Source organism: Miniopterus natalensis, chromosome 14 (genome assembly GCF_054644295.1).
Source record: "Miniopterus natalensis isolate mMinNat1 chromosome 14, mMinNat1.hap1, whole genome shotgun sequence".
NCBI classification, from domain to species: domain Eukaryota; kingdom Metazoa; phylum Chordata; class Mammalia; order Chiroptera; family Miniopteridae; genus Miniopterus; species Miniopterus natalensis.
Genome location: NC_142094.1, coordinates 50,748,095 through 50,774,423, shown reverse-complemented (window position 1 = coordinate 50,774,423; position 26,329 = coordinate 50,748,095). Strand labels below are relative to the sequence as shown.

Genomic DNA, 26,329 nt, shown 5'->3' with positions numbered 1-26,329 from the left:
CAGTGTACCAAATACACTAGAAACATCTGCAGAAACTTATCAGACAGTGACTGAAAATCAGCACTCCTAGACGTTAAACATATTCCTCAATAATTCTTGGGGGCGAGAAACCGGTACTTAGAAAGTTGCCTAAGTAGTAATTAAGGAAGTTCCTAGCATAAATGTGCTTATTTTAAAAATGACAGAATTTGCCAGTCTTTTAGTGCAAGACCTTTTTCATGTGTGTCCAAAAATAAGGTTTGCTTTTTCTTTTGCAATGTGTGTTGGATTTTTGGTACCGGAGCTCTGCTAACTTTACAGTATGGAAAGTACATACTCCTCAAAGTGCTAAATATTCATAGCACTTTCTTATCATTTAAAAAATATCAGTATGTGCACTTTAGGCTCCCCTTCCAGTTCTGCCTTTAATATTTCCTCAGGTTGTCTTTTTATTGCGTCAGTGTTGTCAATGAGCCAGGTTTGGGCTTAAAATAAGCACATTTATGCGTGTTTAAAGAATCATACACCATGATCGGATAGCATTTATCCAAGGAGTCAAGGTGGTTCAACAACTGAAAATACACTAATAGATAATTTATCATATGAACAGATTAAATGTGAAAGAACATCAAAAGGAAGCAGAACAGCGTTATCACAAATCTCAACATGGCTAATAAGCATTCTTCCTAATCTAGGAATGAAAGCTTTCCTACCCTTGCAAAATAATCCACAGAAAATAATATCTAATGGTCAAACAGTCCCTCCATGTCCAGAAACAGACATGTGCTATTGCCACTACCTTTTCAAAACATTATTCTGCAGGTCCTACATAACACAAAATGATGAAAAAAATTAGTATAAAACTCTAAAAAAAAGAGGCAAAGTGTCATTATTTGTAAATGATATTTTTCTAGAAAAGCAAGAAAATCAATGAACTATTAGAACAAATGTATTCACCAAGTTGGCCAGAGTGAGAATCATTCAGAGGAAATGAAAGGTGTATGGCTTATCTGCAATGTTTCAGTTTTTACAAGAACATATTTTTATATTACTTGTGTAATTTAAAAGGCTTGGTCAGTCAGACAGTAAGAAAGGAATCCCCTCTGTGGCTACTGGGATATTGAAAGGACTGAACTATTCAGTGGCGCCTTCACTAGAAAAGGTTAAAAAAAAAAGCTGGGACCTACCTAAAACTAGAAATAGTAAAGCCTTTAATATGTAACCCACAAAGTCCAAGCAATTCAAATGGGACAAAGAACGTACACTATAAAATGATTAAACTGCTGGGTAGACATGTGGCCCTGCTCTGACGTCACCTTCCGCCAAGGTAATGACAGGAATAAAAATATCGCTTGAACACAAACAATGGCTGTGCCACAGGCTGGGCACACTGGACTTTTTATTTCCAACCTCTGACAACACCACGGTGATAACCTCTTTCAGGTGCTTCTCTAGCACCAGAAATCTTGACGTTCTTAAAGCTCAGTGGCGGTTAAATCAGGTAGCCTCAAAGATTTGCATATAGAGCATCACATAATCTATAGTAAAGAGAAAAGCTGGGATAAAGGGTCTGCACTCAGATCAGAGCTCCGCAGCAGTTTCTGAAAACGCAGAAGGACACAACCGCGGGGAAGAAATGGTGCCTAAATACAGGGGAGGTGAGGAAGCGCCTGGTTTGCCAGAAAATACTCCAACGAACGCCTCTTTGCCATATCGATACAAATATTCCTGTTACATAAATAACCAACATTTCTTGAAATCCTTTAAAAACTACACATAAAAAAAGCCCCTCTAAGTTTCTTGAGTCTCCGTTTGTTGAGTTTAATCTGTTGCTCTTTGCCACACTAAAAGAATGAGACAAGCACTCAGTAAACCCCGCACAGTAACCCTACTAAGTAAACTCTAAAGGAAGCCCTCGAAGAGAGTGTGGCCTGGTGCCCAGGCCCCCGGAACCAGGGCTGTTTGCGCACTCAGCCCCCCCCAAACAAGCCAGTGAATCAGGCACGTTCCAGTCTGGGGCTTTTCCAAGTCTCTGCCCCGCACAGATCCACTCCCCAGGAGCCACAAATGCCGCTCAAGCCCCTTTTGAAACAAAACAAATGCATCCAGGACATCGTTAGGGCAAGATTGTGAAAAGTTCTGCACTTTCTCCATCTTGAGATGCCATCACTTCAGTGGTCTGAACGACACTCTAGTCACTGCCTCCTTTTGAGCATTACTGTCCCAACATGGGTTGTGGGCCAAGTGAGCTTCCCACGGGCCATCAAAAGTCTCCAGGTTCCTTTGTTTCTCCTGGGGGTGGGGGAGGTGACAAGCTCGACAGGGCACAACTAGCTACAGAAAGGAAATATTTACTCACACGTCGAGCGTTTTCAACACCATCATTAGCAAGTGAGAACAGCTGCTACCGTGTCCCGAAGCAGCACTGTCTACAGCTGGGGTGTCTCTTCTCCCCGGGGGAGGAGCGGGCAGGTGGGCTCTGGACAGAGCTGGAGGCAGATGCTCGGGGGACCCCGCAAGCAGGGATGCTGCGCCGAGGGCAGGCGTCCTTTCAGCGTCCAGGGTGCCCGGGCCTTCTCCGGAGTTGCTAGGAGGGGCCGGGCTGCTGCCCTCCTGCAGGCTGTGGACGGGAGCCTTGTGCCCTGAGGGCATCTCCTCTCAGGACCCCTGGGAAAGAAGGGAACTGTGAGGACATCAGGAGTGTCAGTCCTCTCAGTCCACCAGCAGTCAGGTGGGCCCCTGACCACAACCAAGCAGAAGATGCCAGATCAAAGGCCCTACCTGAGGGCCCTTCAGATCCACTCCCTGCCTTAGGAAGTCCACCTCTGCCAGGGGCCGAGAACCCAAGGCTCCAATGGGAATTGTCTTCTGGTTGCGGGGATCTAACTTTAAATTCATGACCAGGAGCCCCAGGTGGGCGTGATGCTGCTCAGCAATCAGTCTCTATGACCTTAGTCTGGTCCCCTCTCTCCTAGATGGTTACTTCTCTCTCCTTCAACCTTCAACAGCTGCTCCCCATCCTCACTCAAGCCGATTCCTCCCCCTTCCCTGAGCAAATAGAAACACTCAAAAAACCTCCCACCAGCTTCCACCACATCTACCCACCTTCCTGCATCGGGGCCACATCCTCTGTCTCCCAGTCACTCTGGATCCACGGTGCTCCTGACCGAGGCCTCCCTAGGAGACCGTCCTCCCAGTCACCATGATTTTGCTCTTGTGTCCTGAGCACCATCTAATACACTACTTCCTGTCTCCCCCACACGCATGGATGCTCCGTGAGGGCAGAGGTTCTTTCTAATTTACTATGTTTCCCGCACCCAGAAAGATGACTGGGATGCAGGAGGCCCCTGCTACATGTTTCTTGAGTGAATGAACAAAGGATGCTGCTTCTTTCTGTTGAGCCAACGCCCTGAAGCCTGCCTTCAGCCGAGTTCCCAGGGCCTGTCCAGTCTCAATACCACCCCCAGCTCACACTCGGAGCCAGGGCCCCACTCACGGTTCTCACAGTGGGGGCCGTCCCAGCCCTCTCGGCAAGTGCAGAGGTAATTTCCGTTCCGCAGGACGCAGGTGCCCTCGTTCATGCATGGGCTGGGTCTGCAGAGGTTCACGGGCCGATTGGCTTCTACAAGAAAGAAATGTGCCCAGGAGATCCCAGCCTGGCTCAGCCCCAAAGACCCCCTCCTTTAAGGAAGCCCGGTACAGCCTTGAGGCCACTAGGGTAGGGTCGTACACGTCTCAGCGCTAACGTGGGCCCTTAGCCGCAGGTTAGCACGTGGCTGGTGCTCTGTACTGATTGGCTAGGTCAGAGAACCAACCTCCACCCAGCTTCCCTACTCCCACCGGGAGACTTTCTCTCGGATGTGCTAGGCTCCTAGCATCACTTACTATTCTTATGATGGCCACGTATTTGTAAAAAGGGAGCCTTGGAGTCAGGCTCACCTAGCTGTGTCTGCCCCTTGCTGTGGCATTTACTTCCAAGGTCAGTGTCAACCGTGGGGGATCTGTGGGTAGCCTATCGATGTCTTCTGTTTAGACGGAGTGTGTACACTCTCAAGTTTGGGGATGGGTATCTGTGCTCAATGTTCTGTGCCCTGAATGTCAACTAGGGGATGGTGTGCCTACCGCAGGCCTTCCTGAGCGTGGGATTTTGCACAGAGCCTGGCACGTAGAAAGTGCTTAGTGGCCAGGAGAAGCTGTAACCCCTGTGAAGATGTGAAGGTTCAGGCTGAGGCATCACCCCTCGGGGGCAGCCCTGAGCGCTGTGGATTCCCCCACTCACCTCCACAGAGCCACTCGATGAGCGCGTCCCGGTGGAACCTCAGGTCTGTGTAGGCCGCCACGTGGATCAGGGCGTCCCGGGGACCTGCAAGCCTCCGCAGCACCTCGCTCAGGACAGGCCCCACGCCCACCACCAAGACAGAGACCCCATTGTCCCTCAGCTTCTGGGCAGGGACGGCCGCATCCTCTGCCCCCCGCCCACCGGTGAGCAGCACCACGGCCTTGGGGACGCCGGGCCGGGCACCCCTCTGGACAGTCATCACCTGGTCATAGATGTGCAGCAAGGCTGTGCCTGCTGAGCCTGCCCCGCCCAGGTAGGGGGCCTGGCTCATGGCCCGCAGCACCGCAGGACGGGCGACGTGGGTGTCCAGCCCAAAGGCTGTCTGGACCTGGCCACCGCCATACACCACCAGGCCGATCTGGGTCACGTCCGGGTTCACGTCAAACTCAAGGGTGCAGCTTCGCACGAAGCTCTGCATCTGGGCGAAATTCTCAGGCCCCACTGAGGCCGAGGCGTCCAGCGTGAAGACCAGGTCCAGCGACTGTACCCGGCAGCCTGCGGAGGATGCAGAGTGGGCCTCGGGGCAGGCTGTGCCAGGTGGAAAGCTGCTCTTCTAAAGCATGCTTAGATTCTGAGCTCCTTATTAATAATAAATGAATAGTAATAAAAAATAGCGACACCTACAATTTCCTGAGTGCATACTCTGTGTACACTGCTTGTCTTACATAATCCTCACAAAAGCCCTTCAGGAGGTGCTACTGTTGGTCCCACGTTACTTAAAGTGGAGCCAGCCCCTAGGCACAGGCCTGGGTCGGGCTGCGGTCGCTTCGCAGTGGGCACGGGCACGCGATCTTACCTGGCTGCGGCCGGCTGCACAGCTTCCCTTGCAGCTCCGGGATCTGGTTGAACAGGTCCTGAGGGTCGGTGTAGACCATGACGTGCTCTGGGCTGCCTGTGATCTCCTCCAGCTCCGCCCGCACGGCCTCGCTGCCCACGCCCAGCAGGAGCAGCTCCCGGGCCCTGGCGTGGCGTGCGGGGCCGGCCACCTCGTCCTGGGAGCGGGCCTCGGTGAGCAGGACCAGCACTCTGCGGGGCCGGTCCTGGCCGGTCCTGCTGGCGCTCCCAAAGCCGCGCTCTGCCGCCTGCCGCAGGGCACTGCCCGTCAGGGTGGCGCCGCCGCTGAAGGGGATGGCATCGAGGCTCCTGAGCAGGTCGGGCACATCCTGGTACTCGCCCACGGGCACTGCCACCTCCAGCTCCCCGCTGTACCGGGCCACGCCCACGAGGGCGCGGGTGTCCTCACTCAGCGAGGCCTGCGCAAACCGCTTCACGAAGGCCTTGGCGCGCAGGAAGCCCTCCAGCGTGGTGCCCGCCGAGCTGGCCAGCAGGAAGAGGACATCTACTCTGCACTCCAGGCTCAGCGTCGGCGCTGCCAAAGTCACAGCCGCCATCACACCCTGGCCACCTGGGGCACGCAGGTCACCTTCCCACCCAAGATACCCACCCGCCACCCGGGACAGCAGAAACCTCTCCCAGGTGGGAGATGGGGTGCAGAAATAGGCTCCAGGGGCTCAGTGCCCAGTGCACATCACAGAGCCCTCCCTCCAGGCTCTTGCTAAGGGTCGCCACCAAACTGCTGTTTAAAAATTGACATGTAACCTATTTTATACCTTCCCCCCCATTACGGTTAATGCTGCTTGTGTCCTGTTTGAGCAATCCTGAAGCTATGCACTACATTAAAAAACTGTTATTAAACAAGCCCCTACTATGTGTCAGGCATTGTGCTAAGCACTTATCATACTACATAATCTGCTTTCAATCTCCCAACAATCCCAACAGTCTTCATTTCATCTCTTTAAAATCAGAAAGGGTTGAGGCTTCTCTTCCTAAAAAGGCGGACAAGAGGCTCTGCCCAGAACCGGGACCAAGCTGGGCTCTGCGACACTCAGATGTGGAACAGCGACCGTTCGGAAGCTGATACACCAGGAGCCACTGTCCCACCCAGGGCTTTGCCAGCTGAGCTCTTCGTTCATGGAGACTCAGAGGCCGGTTCGTGTGAGACATCACAGCGGGGGGTCTCGGTGAGCAGGTGGCTGTAAACCTCAAGGGCTAGTTTCTACCTGGCAGTCTGAATGGTGGGCGGTGAGCGGGGAGCCTGGACTGCCCGCCCGCCAAAGGCCCATTTTGAAGGTCCCGTGCATACGTACCGCAGTCAGCCTGCCCTCTGAAAGCCGGTGGGCACAGGCACTGGTACCTGTCCCGTCCTTCTGGGACACACGTGCCTCCGTTCCGGCAAGGCTGCGAGTCACAGGGGCCTAGGGAGAGATGCCTGCTTACAGCCCGAGTCCAGCAGCCACTCTGCCCCACCTCCCTGGGGACTGCTCAGAAACGAGCTGCAACACCTGTAGCAGAGGGGACAGAGGCGAGGTATGTAGAGGGCAGTAAAGGACGCTTGATGGTGAGCTGGGTGAGGCCCTGTGTGAATCATAGGTTCACATGGGGATGTGCCAACGGGACCTGGACTGTTACGGATGAATTGTGCCCCCCCCCCCCACCCCCCGCGCCAAATTCACATGTAGAAGTCCTAACCCTCAGCACCTTAGAATATGACTGTATTTGGAGATCGGGCTTTTAAAGAGGAAATTAAGGCTAAATGAGGTCATTGGGTGGGTCCTAATCCAATATGACTGGTGTCCTTAGAAGAGGAGACACGAGGGACATGCACGGAGCCAAGGCCATGTGAGGTCACAGTGAGAAAATGACCATCTGCAAGCCCAGCAGAGAGGGCTTGGAAGAAATCAAACTCGCTGACTCCTTGATTTTGGACTCGCAGCCTCCAGAACTGTTAAGAAAATACGTATCCGTGGTATAAGCCGCCCAGTCTCTTGTATTTTGTCACAGCAGCCCTAGAAAGCTGACACAACCTACCCTAACAACCCACAGCTGCCCAGGAGGGCGCTGTAATGATGAACTGGAGCTGGACCTGAACCAGGATGGAGGTCTCAGTAACAGGAAGCCGACAGCGGGGGTGCCCCAAGACTCGGGGAACGCCGCAGGGCGGGTATGCTGTTTCCCAAGCTCTATGCAGGGTTGTCAGCAGCCTCTGCAGGCTGGCCCAGCCAGACAGCGAGCCTCCGGATCCTGGAGCTAACGAGCGTGGCCTCCTCTGCTTACGCACCTCCATGAGCCCCTCCAAGCTCCAGAATCCTCATCTAAAAAGGTGGTAACTGAACTTGTCCAGTGTTATTGTGAGGATTCCATGGAAAGTCTTGGGACAGAGCCTGACATGAAGCAAACAGTCATGTCTTTACAACAGATAAAAGACTAGCCCAGTCCCAGGGCCCAGGCACAGCAGGAGAATCCAAGATGCAGACAGTACCTGGGCAGGTGGTCCTGTAGCAAGTGGCCGGGTGGCTCACGAACACTCTCTTCCAGCTACAATCCAAGGAAACAAAGGGTAGAGATCAAAGGTTTAACAGGAGGGCAGACACCAGGAAGGTTACTTAAAACACAAAGCAGATATAAAAATTCCAACGCAGAAGTGGGTCAAGAAAGACATTCTTTCCTGATTCCGCCCCAGCTTCTGTCTGCACATAGAGTAGGGAATGTTTCCAACTACCCAGAGACAATTTTTAAAAAGATAAAAGGTAAGTTGGCTATCATGTCTGAAGTTGGAGATAATCTGTGTTCCAAACTCTGAATGGTGAGAACAGTTTTCTATTACAAGTTTCTTCCTGCGGCCAGCACAAGGCAGGGGGTAGGGGGTAGGAAACACTCAGAATTAGTCAACTGGATTCTGGCTGTGTGACCCCAGGCAAATTACTTTCCTTCTCTGGTCTTCAGTTCCTTCTTCTATACAGTAACTCTATCTGTAGGTTTCAACTGCATTCCCTGGAGCCTCAATGGAGAGGGAAGGAGACTGGCCACAGCCCTGCCCCTTCACCCTGGATGTGATTTTTCTGGCCTGCACAAGTGTCCATCTGAGGCTGACCGCTCAAGATCATTTTCAGACCACTGGACTTGAGTTACCTCGAGTCCACAGCCACCTGAAGAGACAGTTATCTCCACCTTCCAGATGCAGATATGGGCTCAGAGGGCTGAATTAGGTCGCCCAAAGTCATGCAGTTACTAGAGTCCAGCAGAGCTGGGATCCGGACCCCACCATCTGACTCCAGAGCCCCGGCACGCAGCCCCCTCGGCCTGGGTCTGTGGGATGATGGCTGGCCTCAGCAGGAGCAGAAAGCCCTCCTCTTGGCTTGTAGCAGCTCCAGGTACACACCCAAGGACATTCTCCTCTTTGGGCTGTGGCAAAGGTTCTCTAACGTTTTCCAAAGAGGAATTCTTCCTGGAGACCTCACCCTGGGTTGCCCACCATGGGGGCAGGCTAATGGGCTCACTTCTAGAATCTACCCTGAAGCAAAACAAGCACTGAAGATAAAAGCAGCACTTGGACACATTCACCGGGGAGCAAAGAGCCTCCTTTCACTTGGAAGCTCAGGTTCCGAGAGCATCTCCAGTGGCCTCTGATTTGGCATGAGCCCCCATTTCCTCTGAACCAGGTGTGGGCCACAGCTCTTCCCTGCCAAGACAGCCTCCGGACTCTCCAGCGGCCTGCAAGGCCCTCACGCTCTCGGCCAGTCCATCTCATCACTGTGCATGATCTGATCTCATTGGGGGACAAGCCAAGGGGCAAAGACACAGCTGGTTCAGACGCCACCTGGCCCTCCGGACAGGGCGCAGGACAGCTCACCAGTGCTGGCCAGGCACTGCCCTGGAGGTGGTGTGGACAGAGTGCTGCAGGACAGTCCAGGGATTTGTGAGAGACAGGCTGCCGGCTGGGCAGCAGGTGCTCTAGGACACCTGAGCCCCGGTCCTGAAGATCCAAGCAACCCCCACGGCCCCCACACTGGAATTCATCCAAGATCTTAAGCCTCTTGCCTCACCAGGTCCCATAAATGTGGAAACTGGTGCGCAGAGGAACCAAGTTACCAGGTCACCATCCCACATGCAGAGCAGTGCCCTGTAAGACCAGCCTCTGGCTCACTGACCAGCCTCCTGAATGGCTGTGACCCTGCCACCCTCGCTCACCTAGGCGCCTAGGTGGTGTGTCAGTGAGACTCTGACCCACCCTACGCCCTAGGAGCTCTGTCCCTAGCTCCCTTCCAGTACTCCTTCAAACCCTGCAGCTCCTGAGCGCTTGGCCTTGGGGAACTCCAGCCCCACCCAGGCTGTGCCCTTGAGCTCTGACCCCAGACCATATGGACAAACCTGAAGAAAGGACAGGGCGCAGCCAGCACACCATCGGTCCCCCAGGATCCTCTCCAGCACAGGGCGTTGCCGACAAGCTCCCTGACTGTCTCCAGTGTCTTGCGCTCGCAGGGGTGAGGCTGGACCTTGCAGTCTGTGTCCACAGCACACACCGGATAGAGAAGGCAGGGTTATGCCTTCCCCCGCTGTGGCTCTACCACCCTCAGCCCTGGCTGCTGCCTTCTGCCTCTCAGGCAGGGCACACTGGGAGGGGCTCTGCTCTGCCCCTTGCTGAGGGGCCAGTCTCTGAGCATCTCCTCCGCACAGGCCCTGCTCTGCCCCTTGCTGAGGGGCCAGTCTCTGAGCATCTCCTCCGCACAGGCCCTGCTCTGCCCCTTGCTGAGGGGCCAGTCTCTGAGCATCTCCTCCGCACAGGCCCTGCTCTGCCCCTTGCTGAGGGGCCAGTCTCTGAGCATCTCCTCCACACAGGCCCCGCCCTGTACAGCTTTTACATCCCATGCACACATGTATGTTTTCTATAACATACCTCACTCTAGCTCCTGGGAGGATCCTGACAAAAACAACTACAAATGCAGAGATCTCACCCCAAACTGACATGTCCAGGTGCTGACCACAGCAGGCAAGCTGACCTGGCTCTTCCTCCCGAGCAGGGCACAGGTACAGGGGCCCCACGTGCTCCCAAGCCCTGGGCCCCTTTCCCCCACGGAGACAAACTCAGGGGTCCAGTTGAGAAACCCACAGGGACTCGCACAGGGAGGCAGAACACAGCAGAGAGCCCCGGGGCCAACGCTGCTGGACCCCGTTCCTCTCACCACCCCTCCCTGGGGAGGCTCTTGAGTCCTGACCTCAGACTAGGGGGGACCCTCCCCATCCCACACCCCACTTCCATAAGGGCAAGCCCGCTCCTTGCCAGTCTGGAAGGCCTTACCTGGAGAGGCGAAGGTACAGATGTCGGAGCTGCTAAGTCTGCTCAAGAGGCCGTTGGTGGCGTCTTCCACCTGCTCAGCCATCAGCACGTGCTGCTCCCTGGGCTCACTGGCCAGCATGTGCAGCTCCTCCCACCTGGGCCCCAGCCCCAGCAGAGAAGTTATACTGCCTTGTCACTCCAAACCCTGCTCAAAACCCTCCAAAGACTTCCCAACCTACTCACAACTAACTCCAAAGTGTAGTATGACTCACAAAGTCTCTAGACCTGACTTCTGCCCCTCTCCTATACCTTACCTCTTGTAATTCGCTCCTTGTTTGCTGGGCTCCAGCCACTCCCTGGCTGTCTTGCTGTTCCTATCACACACTAAGCTACCTATGACCACAGGGCCTTTGCACTTGCCATCCACCTGCCTTACCTGTTGTTTCTGCTCAAAAATGAACTCCTCAGAGAAGCCTTGAGAGACCACAAGGTCTCTAAAATAGCTCTCTTCTCTGCGTCCCATCAATCTGTAACCTCTTACCCCACTTTGTTTTTCTCCTTTGCATTTTATTTCCACCTGAAGTTATATCACTTTATTATTAATTCACTGAAGTTTTAGTTCCTTTCCTAGAATGGAAGCTCCATGAGGGCAGGACGTTTATACTGTTGTTTCTGTATCCCCAGAGCCTAGACTCATGCCTGGCATGAGAAAGACAACCTATATTTATTGATTGAGAGAATAAATAATGCACTAAAATGAATAAAGGGATTTCTATGACCAGGCATGGTGCCCAGACCACAGTCATTTCACTTAATATCCACAAACAACTAGGCTTCCATTGAGGACCTGAATCTCCCTCTCCCCTAAAAAGGCATATTCCAGCATCCAGAGAAATGTGGTTGGAGAACGGCAGCCAGTCACCCCATTGCCCAGGCTAATCAGAATTCTTTCTCAGATTATTCAACTTGAAACTGGGGAAGTGAGTCTTTTCTCCCCAGGGTGGAGCTGGGTGCTGCCTGCAGCCACAGTTCCAGCTCCTGAAAGCACCTGGCTGAGACAGGAGAGATGCACAGTGGGGGGGACTGACACAGAATCTCAATGGCATTTAAGTCCTTGCTCCTCCTGCTCACCCCGAGGGACCCCTGACCCACCCGGCGCAGTTAGATGAGTCCATGAATTTCCATTTCTGCCCAAATAAATTTGAGTTCCTGGAACTTAAAACCAAGCATTTAGACTGAAGTAAAGACAAAGTCTCAGGTTTGCAGATTCGGAGTTCCCCGTGTTCTGGCAACATGACAAGTGAAGAAAAGACCGATCCTGCGAGAACCAGCTTGGTGTTCCTGCCACCCCTCTCCCATGGCTGTGAAGTCTCCCGGCCGCACCACGGTCCCCAGGCTGACTCACAGGGCTTACCCAGAGTGGCCAAGCCTCTTACCTGGGAAAGCGCACCCCCACGGCAAACACAGTGACCCCTCTTTCCTGCAGCTGCTTGGCTGGCAGGGCCACGTGTCCTTGGGACCTCCCGTCAGTGACGATGATGAGGACCTGGGGCACAGAGGCGTTTCTGCCCCCAGGGAACCCTCTGCGCAGGAAATATTTCAGAGCGAGGCCTGTCTCTGTGGGTCCTCCTCTGAGCTCACCCGGGAGGGAAAAAGCAAAGGTGACATTGGCAGGCAGCCTGAAACAGTGGCTCCTCCGTTAGCAGTGATGGCCAGGTTCTCCTGGCAGAGAGGCTCAAAGTGGTAATTCCACCATGAGAGATGGACTTTCTCACTCTCTAAACCACAATGATGATGAATAGAAATGAACTTCTCCTGTGATCTGAAGACACACCCCACCCAGCTCTGTGGTTTAGGTGATGTCACCCTTCGGGTCATCCCCAATGATGGCTCTGGGCTGACAACTCCCATGGTCTGTCTAACACCCACCTCCCATCTCCCCGCCCATGTATCATGCCCATTTGTTATGGCTCAACATCTCCCTGGGGTGGGCGAGCAGGTAACAGAGCTCAGTAAGAACCCCTGAGAGTGAAGGACAGGGCTTTGCTGCAAGGGTCCGATGGGGTCCTTTCCACAATCGGACCGTCCTGGCCCACTTCTAGGTTCAGGGTCAGGAGGTGGGAGGCTGAACTGCTTGACTGCTTCCAGAGCAGGGCAGGTGACAATGTCCCATCTCACTGGGATGCTAGGATTCTGGGGCCTTACATCCCAGTTACAGGGACTGTCGATGGGCTTGGAATCCCAGTGCAGAATCTCTACTACATCTCACAATAGCAGTCCTCAGAAGGAGGCCTGCCGGCTCTTAGTGTCAACTGGGCAGAGAATCATGACTCACAACAATGGATTTTAGGCCAACTTTCAGGGAATGGTAACACATCCAAACATGAGCAATTATTAACTCCATGCACAGAGGAAATCCTATTAGATCATTCCGAAACGCTAGCCTACAGACTACGGCAGGGGCACGTCTATACTCATTAAAGTCTGAGTATAAATTAAGGCAGTGCCTGCCTTTAATTCAGCCCTCTCAGAGGAGCCTAAGGCCGTTCTCCTAAGGTGAAAATACCCAACTAGTCTGCCATGAATCTTCCTGCCCAGGCATCTCTCCAGGTTTGCTCTCCTCCCAGCAGCTACTCACTGATCTAGGCTCCTTTCCTTTCGTGGCTTCCCCTTCCTCTCAGTCCTCAAAGTCCTCTCCACTCAGCACAGAGGTGAGGAAAGAGCATGGAAGCCTGTGCTTGGGGAGGATTTATGAACTACGCCTAGAAGATTCTTCACTTTATTGCTGCTTTCTGTCATCTGTGAGCTCTTAAAAGGCAATTCTTTTTGTGGAGCTCCATTAAGTTAATGAATGTCAACCAGAGTGGACAATTCCTAGAACTAAGACTTAGTCTACAACAGATCAGGATCTGTGTCAATTAAAAAGCTGCTTACTGTTTCCAGGGCCCCCTGTACGGCCCCCAAAGTTCCTGCTGTGCCCAGTGAGGGGGTTTGGGCTTATTGAGAGCACTGGTGGGCCTACAGGAAGGAGCCTGTGACTGGAAAAAGGACCTCAGCGCTCAGGGCCTCTGTGACTGGAGGTGACACCTAAAAATTGCTGAGAGCACATATTGCAGTGGACACTAGTGCAAGGGGCAGCAGAGACCAGAGTGACAAGTGGCAAGTTCAGGACATTCTTTTGTGAGGGACCTATAAAAAGTATTATGTGTAAGTATGTGTGTATAACACATTCATATATAGAGAAGTATATGTTTACGTGCTTCTGTAATATACACATAAAAGTATTTACACAAGAAATATATGTATGTACACATGTGCATATATACACGTCATATACACACACACAGCAGCTGACTGGTAATGTGAGTAAAGTTATGGCCCCACGACACGCATCCATTTATAGGGTGTGCATGTGTACCAGCACACGGACAGCTATTCATCATTTCAAAGCACTCTCACTACAGAGGAGCACTGGCTCTCTTTAGAGGCCACAGACACGAGGCTTCAAGAAGTGTGGTGGACTCTCCGCGCTGTGGCAGTCACCAGGGCCAGTGTTCTTCCCAACACCTGCTCTTAATTCCAGTCTTGACCTTCGCTGGTTCTTTCTCCCAGGTAACTGACAACTACACATAATAGCAGCAAATATTTTTTTAACTCGCATGTCAGGTCTCACCTGGAACATCATGGGGTAATAGGGGCAGCCTCGAGAAGGGAACGCTCATTACCCACTAAGCACAGTTGGGATTCTGGACACTGCAGCCCTCTCTGGGAGGCCAAGGGCAGGGCCAAACCCTTAAGGGTGACTTTAAGAGCAGCCAGCCGCATCCCAACCAGGGCAGAATCTGAGCATACATACTTGAAAACCATGCTCTTGAGTTTTGTCTTCACTTCCTGTTGGGTTGACAAGGAGTCCAAGGGGAATTCCAGCCACGGAGCAGAACTGAACTGGGCCGCTCCCACCCTGACCTGCAGGAGGACACAGGCCCGGAGTTGAGAGCGGGGTCAAGTCACAAACATTCCTAAGAGGGGAGGTAGGATGAGAAAGGTTAACGACCCTGCCTCCCGCCCGCTCAACAAAGTCCAGTGTCAGAGCTTTCTCTGGTCTCCTTAAGAAGAGGTTCCAAAGCCCAGAAGGTTCTGGAAGGAAAGAGTCAAGTCTGCCTGTATTCTGCACTGACAACCAGCCCTTCAGTTCTCTCCATCCCCTCGCTGTGGTGCGAGCATCTTCAGGGCGGGGTCTCTGCTCACACTTACGAGTGCCTGCCGGGGGCACGCACTGTTTTAAGCAATCTCACATTACTTCATTTAATCCAGAGGCACTATTCAGACCCACATTACTGTGGGAGACACTAAAATGCAGAGAGGACACAGATCTGGCCCCGGGTGAGTGAGAAAGGGGGGCAGGCCGCTGGACTCAGTGTCTGTGATCTTCGCAAGGCTCAGCTCTACTGCTCGCCTTCTCGGCGGCCGGTCACAGGCCTTCAGCCAAACGCTCGCGGAGCCGGCCAGGGGCGTCGCAGAAGCTAACCGCAGCCACCATCCCTGCTGGCTCATCACTGACCACAGCCACCGCGCACCCACCCGTGGTTACAGAGACCCTGCCCTAAAGGTGCCATGCTAGGGAAAGGCCAGCTACGTGATTTGGGGACATCTGGGGAAACCTGCAAAGGAATAAGGGTCCATTGCAAAGGGATTCAAGATTTAAATGTGGAAAGCATAACCATAAAAATTCTAGAAAAAAACTTGGGAGAGCTCCTTTAAAACCTCAAAGCAGAAAAGACCTTACTATGACTAAAACTCCAGGCGCCATAAAGGAAAGATTGACACATCTGACTACAGGAAGAAAACTTCTGCAGGGCAACACATTCCATGGTCCAACCAAAAAATGAAGACAAAACAGAATTTGCAACTCAGGTCAGAGACAAAGGGTTAGCTTCCCCAATATATAAAGAGTGTCTAGGAATAGATGCGTAAAAGACTAACAATCCAAAAAAAAAAAAAAAGGGCAAAGGATATGAACAGAGATCACAGAACAGGAAATACAAATGGCTCTTTAATACACGAACGGCTGTTTGAAGGGACCACACTGAGGAACAGCAAAAAGCCAGATACAGTGTTTGCAGGGGGTACGCAGCATTCTCAAACTTTAAGGGTAAGAACATAAATGTTACAGTATCCATGGGAGCAATTTGTTGTCAGTATTTATTGAAAATTATAAATGCATAACACTATTGGGAATTCATCCTACAGATATACTTCCACATGTGCAAATGACATATTTTCAAGCTCACAGTATATTTGTAACAGCAAATGGCCATCAACAGGGGGTTGGTTAACTAAACATTGGTAAATCCTTACACTGGAGCATGAATCCGCTATAAAAGATAACATATACCTACATTATACCTATATCACCTAGATACCTAGTTATGGAAAGACTTTCAAGACAATGTGGAGAGAAGCAGGCAAGGGACAAGACAGTGTGTATCACTTGCTACTTTGTATAAAAGGGGAGGGAAAAAGATCACAAACTCATCTTGCCCACATCTGCATGAAAGGACTCTGTAAGGATGCTCGAGGAAGCAGGCGGGGGACCGAGCAAATGGAAAGTGTGTGGGTAGGAGGGACACTTTTCACGAGATGTCTTTTCATTGAACCATGAGAACGAATTACTTAGTTTAAAAAGAAGCCTCCCTTGAGACCAACAGCTGGGTGTATTTACTTGAATTAAATAGGAAGGATACAACTTCAAAACAAAACCAGATACAAGCAGCCTGAGTCAGTAGTTGAGGCATCTAATTTAATTGGCGGTTTGGGAGCAAAAGAGCTGCCTTTTATCTCCAGTTTACTGTATGCTCAGAAGCCAGCCCGCCCAGACTTCTCACCTCCCTGCTGAGATCATTATATTAGAGCCAGGAAGTGAACGTCTCAGCTTGCTTTTTTTTTTTTTAACTTCTCAGCTTTTAAATATTGAGAGGAAGACTTCAAACACCTTAAATCCACCTCAACAACAGAGCATCCATAAAAGCCTTAATTTATAGCAACTTGAAAATTTCTTCCTGAAAACTGAAGCTATAGAAAGTAAGATCTCCTGTATATGGAGATAACAAGGAGACATCAACTCTTTTGTACGTGGACATAAGAAGACTACAAAAATGTAGCAGCAAGAACACAAAACCTGAAGCCAACTCAGGTGGAACCGCCTGAAATCACCCTGATTTGGAAAACCCTTCACTAGTGACCCAGCAAGTTGGACAGAGTGCCCGAGGTCGCGATGCTCACGCGTTCACTGAGACAGACACCCGAGCCCTGCGCGCAAGTCTGGCTGTGAGAAAGTTTCTCTTGGGCCAAGCCCACGTATTATTTCCCTACACACACAGCTTCTGCCCTCTTAGGAAAATGGAGCCACTGTGTACCTCTTTCATCTAAAAATGATAATCAGGTTCCCTCATATGGAAATGTCCAGGCCTCTCACTGTTCCACTCTTTGTTGTGGCCACTGTCTGATTTGCCAACACCTAACCTAAGAAGACCACGTTCTAGAGGTGGCCTGCAACACTGAACTCTGGGGCCCTGTGGATTGGCACAGCTACTCCCCAAAACTCCGGTGGGCCATGGAGTTTTTCATTTCTCTTTGAGAATCCTGAATTCCATCAGCACCCTTCACTTACACACACACACACACACACACACACACACACACACACACACACACACAATGCCATGTTGTCCACTTCCTATATGACAGCAGGGTGTGAAGTCACCTCATCCTAGCCCAATGGGTAGGGACAAATGACATCTAATGAAACAAATCCTAAGCTGATAGTCAGAAGCCCCAGTTCTTCCACATTTAGCTCTCTTCTAAGATTGCTGTGTGACCCTAGGCAGTCACTTAGCCTCTCTGAGCCTGTTTCCTCATCTGTCAACATTCCTGAACAGTTCTTCTCTCCCAACTTGCCATCCGCTGGGATCTCTTGGCCACCCACTTCAGGACATGCTACATCAATGCCAAGGTCAACAGTGTTGGATCTTTATGGCTCTTCCTCCATGAATAACTAGTGAAATTTTATAGGGAATCATTTCCTTTTAACAGCAGAGCCCTGTGTGGAAGAGGGTGGAGACTGAGCAGTCCTTGGCCCTGGCCCCTTTAGGGTCTGTGTTGGGCTGACTGCACAGTGGGAACTTCTGGGCTGCCCTGCTATGGTGTCTTCAAATAGCTATGCAAGACTGCCTGGGGTCCAGGGTAATGGCTCACTCTCCCAAAACAACATGCCATTCTGGAGAAAATCTGGTCCCCATGAAAGGCCACTTTTGCTCCTAAATCCTAGTGGTTTTCCTGGAACCCAGGAATGTCATCTTGGAAAACCATCGTTGGGAGTGTATTTAGAACAAATTGCTGAGTTAAAGGGTCCAAGCCTTTGTAACTCTGATGGACACTGTTGGATTCCCCCTTAGAGAGGCTGCATGCTCCCACCAGCGGTGTGTGAGAAGGTCAGTTTCCCGGAGACGTGCCAATGGAACATGTCACCAAAGTTAGGATTTTTTCTAATCCAGTAGATGAAACATGGTGTATCCGTCAGAGACTTGCTATTACATTGAGTGAGGTGGTTGGGCATCTTTGCAAATGTCCAAGGGCACTTTGTGTTTTGTTTTCTGGGAACTGTCTGTATATGTTCACAGCCCATTTTTCTACCAAGTTATTCCAAAGTACCCCTTCTTCTAGCCACAAGAGCCATAGCTAGCACATTCTGCTGATATTTCAAACCTACTATCTGGAGCCAGGAAGAACAAGAAATGGACACACTGGCTGGATCACCCAGGCAGGAACAGTTGCTTTCATGTGAACAGAGAGGGTAGGAGCTGTGCTTCGTATTGAGATTCTAGTCTCAGGAGGTAGTTACATGCTTTCCCTTGCCCACTGTTGTGCAAACACAACATCTTTCTAATGGGAAACCAAATCCACACATTTACCACCACCCATGAACATGGACAAGCACATGCCTCAAGTCTGGTCACACAATCTCTTCCCTTGAACTACTGTGATTGGTTAAGAGATTGTCATGTGACCTACACCTGCCCAATCGGAGCCTTCCCTGGGACTGTTGCCAGATGGAGAGAAGAAATCCACTTTCTTTTTACTGGTGTCACCAGCTTGAAGGGCGATGCAGGGCCACTTTGCTATGTGTGGAAAACCTGCCTGGGATGAAGCCAACCATAGAGAGCAAAACTGAAAGAAGAGAGATTGAGCCCTTGGAGCCCACCGTGCCTGGAACCACAATTCACCCTCTTAGTCTTCCTACTTCCAGGAGCCAGTAAATTCCCTCTTCCGCTTAAGACTGGATTTCTGTCTCTTGCAACCAAAGACACCCTAAATACAAAGAGAGCAAGACTTGCACTCACCTTCTCAGGGTTGATGTCCAGAGCGTTGCAGACTGTGATGGCAAAGTGCTTGGCTCTCTCAAAGCTCCCTTTCCCGACGCTGTAAGAGCCATCTATCAGAAACAGGACATCCAGCGCAGCTGAGCACCACATGACTGGGGAGAGGGGGACAGATGGGTGAATCAGCTTCATATAATTCACCCACTGAAAGTGCATAACTCAATGGTTTTTAGTATACTCACAAATACATTCCATCATCACCTCTGCCAGTTTTAGAACCTTCTCTGCCACCTCAGAAACCCTGTACCCCGCAGCTCTCGGCCCCTCACCCCACTCCTAAGTACCTGTGACGTTTGAGGAAAGCAGGGCCCAGTCACAGCCCTTAGGACAAAGTGCTAGGAAGCAGTGGAGCCAGGAATCAAGCCCAGGCTGCGGGGCTGCAGAGTTCAAGCCCGCCTCCCCGTGAAGACGCCAGGACAGTGGAAGGAAGACAGGCCCCGGTGACAGGGCGCCACCCAGAAGGCAGCACACCGAGGGGATTTCACTGGAGACGGGGGAAGGGATGTGCCAGCCCTGGGAGCGGGCTGCTTGGGCTTGAGCACCGGAGGGGTGCTGAGTGGGGCAGAAGAGAGGGAACCGGGAGGGAGACGAGGCTGGGTGTGTGGACAGCGGTCGCCAAAGTCGGCCTTGAAGCGTAGGCCATGACATCTGGCGACAGGTGAAATAAGTTGGTCAGGGAAAGACAAATGCCATGTGGTTTCATTTATATGTGGAATCTAAAGAACCAAATAAATGAACAAACCAAAAAGAAACAGGCTTATAGATACATGGAACAGACTGGTGGGTGCCGGAGGGGAGGGGGTTCGGGGGACTGGGGGAAGGAGGGGAAGGGGTTGACAAGTCCAGATGGGAAGTCACAGGACAGTCACGGGAGGCAGAGCCCAGCACAGGGAATACAGTCAGGAGCACTGTAATAACCGTGTAGGGGGCCAGGTGGGAGCTGGAAATATCTGGGGGCCACTTTGTAAAGTACATGGTTGTCTGACCACCATGCTATACACCTGAAACCAATACGAAATAATACTGAAAGGAAACTGTAATTGAAAAATAATAAATATAAAAAAATTTTTTTAAAGAAATTTGGCAACAGGGATTTACTGAGGGTTTTTACTCAAGAGAGGGACTTGGTTGGGCCTGTTTCAGGGGCATGAATGGAAAACGGGAGTGGGGTGGAAACTGCCTGGAGTAACATGGTTTCCCTTGGGTCCGCCCCAAACAAGCTGAGGTGGGCGCTTAGAGGGCTGAATAAAACATGGGCTTACTTTTGCTGGCGGCTGCAATCTTCCCAAGGGTCTCCCTGCTCACGTGGACTTCCTGGAGAGGGAGGCAGGCCGGCGCTGGGGGAGAAGACACCAGAAGCCGTCATTACACGGCAGAGCGGAGGGGCCTCGGTCTACAGTGTGCGACCAGAGCAAACAGGCGGTAAGAAAGAAAACAGGAGCGTGGAGGAGTTTAATGATACTGTATCTCAAAAATTACTAGATGGATAGCAGAAAGGAACCCCCAATTACCTCTCTGGATCAAGTACCTTTGTATTTAATTTCGAAGAGAAAAATTAAAAATATACACAGAGGCTCTAGAGAGAGCCTGTGATTCAGAGTTTTGCCCTGGCGCGAACTACTAACCGAGACCTCTGCTCATCGCCACAGAAGTTAACCTGGGATGGGAACAAATAACTCAGAAAAGAGAGAATTCACAGAAAAGCACATGAGCACCGAGCAGACGCCGTGTCCGTGCGAGGCGCTGAGCTTGCACAGAAGTGCGGAAAGAATGTGCAGTCCCTTTCTCATGGAGCTTATTTCTGGTGGAGATGGACACTAATTTTTAAAAACTCACACAGAAATAAATTCGTATCTGTGTTAAACGCTATAGAGCAGAGGGACCAAAGCTACAGGAGGTTTTAACAGGGGGATCTGACCTGACCTGGGGGTTCAGGAGGACGGCAGGGTGCTGAAGGATGGGTAGTTGACCAGGGTGGCAGTGCTGGGGTAACGCAGTGATCCGGGCACAGGGGCCGCCGTCACTGAGAATTCCTAGGGCAGGAGGCAGCAAGGGTGCTGGGCAGGCAGGGCCATGGGCTGCAGCACAAAGGGGCGCAGAGGGGAGGAAGGTGGCTATGGGGTCCGACCAGGCAGGGCCTCCGAGAGCAATGGGACATGACTGAAAAGTTTCAGGCAGGGGGTGGAGGTGGAAAGGGATCCAGACATGATCAGATTTGCATTTTGAAAAGGATGCTGTGCAGAGAGCGGGCTGGAGATCCCAGGGAGGCCAGTCAGGAGGCTACTGCAACGGTCCGAGCCTGAGGTGATGGGGCAGACCAGGTGGGTGGCCGTGGAGTCACAGGTGCATTCAAGGGACCTCTTGACGTTACAACTGACAGGATATGAGACAAACCAAACTGCTCAACACCTTACCCCAGCCCCAAACACCACACAAACTTACCTCCAGCAAACAAGAAAATGCAGATGGCCTCCAGCAACAGAACAGAGGGCATGTTGAGACGACTACAGGGCCAGCACAAGAAAAAAAGCAACAACAGTCATCTCCGTGAGCTCCCCAAGTCACACACCCAAACCAGATGACAGCTCCCCAGCCTCCCCAGGGCATCAGTATGACCCTAGAGGCCCCTCCTCACATAGAAACTACAGTAGCCTGGAGGAGACCCAACTCCCAAGAGCCACGGGAGACTACTCCAGTGACTTTGACTTTCAAGGACGGTTTAACATCTTTCTACACCCCCCCCCCCAGCTCCTTCTCGGACTTGGGCAAGGAGCAAGCCCTATGTTCAGGATGGAGAGACGGGGTCCTGGCGTGAAGATTTGATTTCAGTCTGGTATCTGTATTTTATGAAACCTGGCACAGTCACCAAGCCTGCACTTTCTAAACAGCTTATTTATAAACAGCGATGTGGCTGGGGAAGAAACAAATTTAAGGTTTTTTATTGCCTGATAATGCTTATAGGATGGGTGAACATTCAGTTCTATGGAGCCTGATTATTTATCGATTTTTGAGGGAAGTATTAGCAGGAAAAGTGAGAACTTTTAATAAGACACTGTAACACTGATTCCACAGGGCACACCCCTGAGCGCACTTCTGATTTTAGCTGCCAGGCCTAGGAAGTGTATCAGTATCTTTTCAATCACAGGCCGGATACTTCTAGATCAATCCTTGTGCTCACTGCATTCATTTTTGTAGCAAGATAAATGAAACGGATGTTATTTCGACGCTGGTGAAGTACTAATAGTACTCTTTACTCACTGTTCCCACCCCATCATTTCAAACACTCAGTTTCTTCTCCCTTCCTCACATATCAAAACTTTCTTGAAATACCAATTCAACATTCTAAATACAACCTGTATCTAAAAACTTTTTTAAAAGAATGAATTTCACAGTACAACTCAACAGCTACTACCATCAAGTGAGTGTTTACTGCGTGCCTGCTGCCAGGCTCCATACTTTTGGGTCTTCTCTCTCCTAATCCACACAGCCAGCCAGTGAGAGCAGTATTTCCATTTTACAGATGAGAAAACTGAGGCGTGGAGAAGTGTTTTGCCCCAGGTTAATCAGCGAATAAGAGGATCCGTCTCCACTCTGGCCTCTGGTTCAACCCATCACCTTCCTGATTCTGGGGAACCAGGAGAGAGGAACAGAAGTGTAACTAAAAGTCTGCCACCCCAAACCCTGCCCTTTGGCAGTTTTCTACCTGGCTAATAACCTGCCAGCAACTCCCACACTGGAGCACAGGAGAAGATTCCCAGAGCTCTCTGCATTCTTCCACAGCGTAGTCAGGGGCAATCTGCAGCCCAGGGGTGGAAGGGGCCCGTGCCTCCCAGGTGCACCTCGTAAGGCCTTCTCCGTTACCAAACGCCTCGCCTCTGTCATCACGTTTGTTTCTTTCTGTTCCATGTTTCTTTCTGTTCCATGATTCACGCTGATCCCATGCACCAGTCCTGGCTTCTGGGACTCTCACACATGGGCTCAGATGCCCCCCCCCCCATGCCCCAATCTTCTCGTCTGTTGTTTGCAAATCTTGGTTCCACACGACATGGGTGGCATTTGGGGACAGCAGGTGAGTGGGGTTGCTGCAGGGCACCATAAAACATTGCACCCTGGGATTACATTTCCCACTACACAGGAAGAAACCAAGGCCAAAACAAGGCTGCTTTTGAAAAAGAAGGGGGGACAGGCGATAGCTCAAGGCAGTCTTGCAGGACAATGCCTGCCTTCTCCTCTATGACTGGAAATGAAATGAGTGCAGGGCGAAAAAAGAAACCACTTCCACCTCCTTACAAAATGCAATTTCAACCCTGAATATTAGATTAGCCCGTGGCAGCCTCCCCTGGCTGGGATAGAAACCTGAGCCCTTTACAAGAACAGTTAACACCTGAACAGGAAGACTAAAATCGAACAGGAAGACTAAAACCCAAGGTAGAAGTCTCCGGCCAGGAAGCCACTGGTGTCTTTTGCTGTAACAATCATCTTTCTTGTCCATCTGGCAAAACACCTGGCTCAGAGTCTAGGGAAGTGGACAGCACATTTCTAGTGTGATGAGGCAGGGAAAGCATCTGAAAAGCTGCTCAGGGAAAGGCCTGCTCCCCCTAAAAGAATCGCAAATTTTCAGAACCCAACAGTTCGACAACCAGAAGTCAGCACCCAGGGGCAATGTGCTGTTTGGATTCTCTGGATGGTTGCGGAGAAAGCTGGGCAGACGGGCATAACTCTCAGAGCCTCCTACACTCACCCCACCTGCTAAGATGTATTTTTAGCCAAAAGAGATTTTAATGACTGTTTTGATGATCTTTGAAAATCCCTTAAGTGTACAAGACCCAAATTCACTTCCTTGGGACTCTGGGAAGCACACACACAGGGCCAGAAGTCCAGAGACAGAATTCCAGCCTAGCTCTGCTTAGAATCAGCTGGGAGACTGCAAACAACTTCCCTTGCCTCGGTGCATTCGGCTGTCAAACGGGAGGATCTCAGTGGTGTAAAAATCCTATGAAATAGAGCGTGAACATCCCTCTGAATGGTAAAACACTTCCTAAATGTACAAGGATAAAAGATGATCATTACATATATTAATTTCATATAACAACAGTCATGCCTCCACAGGGTAGGCATGATCATCTTCATTTTTATACATGAAAATGGTTTTGGAGAAGTTGGGGCCTGAGGTCCCAGAGCTAGCGAACCACAAGCTTGAAGCCAAGCCCAGGTCTTCTGACTGCGGGCACCTCAGCTGTGACAAGAAGGGTACAGTGCAGAGATGACATGCAAAGCACACTAATGAAACATCAGGACACGAACATGAACCCATCCAGTCAATTCCTTCACTTCAGTCTCAGTTTCCTATTTGCCTGGAAAGGTGGTTGCCAGGATTGCATGAGACCACAATTCAAAAGCCCCCTGGGCAAGGGCAAAGTTTTCTTGATGGAGACCAGGGAACTCCAGTTCAAGAGAAGGGATCCGGGTCAGGAAAGGGCGTGAGGCTCAAAGATAGGAATCGTGGTCAGGGAAGCCCTGCAGGTAATTCCGCAGGTGGAGCATAAGCAGTCTGCAGCTGATTAGAAGATAAAAGGGTAAACTGAAGGAAGAACTTCAAGTGTATTCAGCTGTCCCAGGGAGCTGGCTTGGGGTGATGCTGAAGTGGGGGTGTTGGCCGGACAGACCCTTCCTTGTGCAGGGTCCCCAAGAGACCCCCAATAGCCTTATAGATGATGGGAGGCATTTATTATTTTTTAAAATAATCTTGTGAGATAAAATACAAAATTAGCCATCTGCAACTAAACACAGAATACTGAATATAAACTGTAATTGAAAAAAATTAAAAAGAATTAGCTATTTTGTTACACTCCTCCCAATTAAAACAACTTTTTTACTGACATGGGAAATATGAAAGTTTGAGGACACTGTTCTAAAACACCTCATAGCATTGCTGACCCTTTCACCGATATACGAAATTTCATTTATTCAATAAAAACTATTAGGCATCTTGCCTGTGCCCAGCACCCTCCCAGGTGTTGGAGATGCAGTGAAAATGCAAACCTGGTGGGAACATTCTTAAAAGGTTTTTATACTTGCACCAGTAGTTCATTCCCAATGTCACCACCTGCCAATTAATGGCTGTGCCGTTTATGAAGCTCATTAAAAACCCAGGAGTCTGGGTTCCTCGAAGGCTTTCGTATCTGTCCTCGGGCAGTCTTCTCCCACCCTCTCTGGGTCTGTTCCCTCATCTGCAAACACATGGGCCATGTGGCAATAATTCATTCCAGGGGACCCAAGTCCATTGGCAGGGGAGAGGAAATAGCTACTTTAAGCTCTGGAGGGACGACCGAAAACCAGATGCAAAGAAAAACATGTCACTGATGGCCTTCAAACAGGCAGGTGTGATGAAGGAAGGCATTCCCCTCTCCCCCTGGGATGTGCCTGGGGACTAGTCTGGGAAATTCTTAGTCAGAGATGGCTCCGAGCTGGGTTTCTACAAAAGAAGAGAGTGGGCCGAGTGGGCCATAGCCCGCCTGAAAAGGGGCTCAGAGGTGCTCTGTACCCCCGTCAGCCAAGAAGAGAATGGCTGCAGGCTGCTGAAGGCCGGCAGCGTTCACAAACAGGCCGTGGCCACGGCCACGTGCAGCGCTGCCTCTCACTTTCCTGACCTGTTGCTCCTCTGACTCTTTTCTCAATAAATGCACACTTCTTAATGCAGTGTCACCCTGGAAGCCGAACAGAGCTTAGGCGTTCAGACCTCAACTTATAAAACATTTAGAGGTTCTAGGGTTTTTGTTTGTGGTTGTTTTTTAAATTAAAAGACCTCACACTTTGAACACTGGAAGGTTCCAATTATTCCGTTCCAAGCTGCCAAACACATGGCCAAGGGCTCTGCCCTGGGCCTGGGAGCAGAAAGTAGGGCGGGGTCAGGCGGTGATGGTGGTGGGGTGTCCAGCATGACCCCCCTGGCCTTCCCATCGCCCAAAGGCCCCGAGTCTGTCTCTCAGGGACAGCGGGCCCCGCTAGGGCTCTGCTTGCAGAGGCTTCGCTGGGGGGGGGGGGGGGGTACTCAGCTGTCTGGGGAAAAACTGCGGTGGAGTAACCGGAACACCTGCAGAGGCTCTCCAACGGCGGGGGCGGGAGGGGGGGGGACCTTGAGCCTGTCCCCAAAGCCTTGATTCAGAAGACAGGCTCCTTCTGTACTGGGCCAAGCAGCTGGGGTTCAATACGGGGTTCCCTCCTCCACCCGCAGCCCCCGAGGGCCCGTCCCCTTACCTGCGCTCTTCCCGGGACGCCGCCGGCCCGGAGAGGCGCGCGGGGCTCGCGGCCGCGCTCAGGGGCGCGCAGACAATGCCGAACAAAGCGCGAAAGGCCGCCGGGTCCCCGCGGCGCGCACGGTCCCCGCGCTCCAGGTAGGGGCGCCCGGGGCCGCAGCCCGCTCGTCTCCCGGGAGCGCGAGGAAGTCGGCGGCGCCCT

General features: G+C 51.3%; 1 protein-coding gene across 2 annotated transcripts; it reads right to left on the bottom strand.

Moving 5' to 3' along the window:
- Positions 1-1,959: 1,959 nt before the first annotated feature.
- Positions 1,960-26,296, bottom strand: VWA2 (von Willebrand factor A domain containing 2). Of its 2 annotated transcripts, none has more exons than XM_087823966.1 (14): positions 26,129-26,296; positions 21,314-21,375; positions 20,134-20,208; positions 18,833-18,966; positions 14,290-14,399; positions 11,870-12,064; positions 10,455-10,588; positions 9,527-9,659; positions 7,638-7,693; positions 6,466-6,573; positions 5,115-5,687; positions 4,259-4,813; positions 3,476-3,601; positions 1,960-2,646 (listed from the first exon to the last, which is right to left on the bottom strand). In XM_087823966.1, the coding sequence occupies exons 2-14, from the start codon at positions 21,363-21,365 to the stop codon at positions 2,567-2,569; spliced, it is 2,331 nt and encodes a 776-aa protein (XP_087680092.1). In that variant the 5' UTR covers positions 21,366-21,375; positions 26,129-26,296; the 3' UTR covers positions 1,960-2,566. The 2 variants fall into 2 exon arrangements, with proteins under 2 accessions (XP_087680092.1, XP_087680093.1); XM_087823967.1 differs by having other exon boundaries at positions 3,485-3,601.
- Between the last annotated feature and the right edge of the window lie 33 nt (positions 26,297-26,329).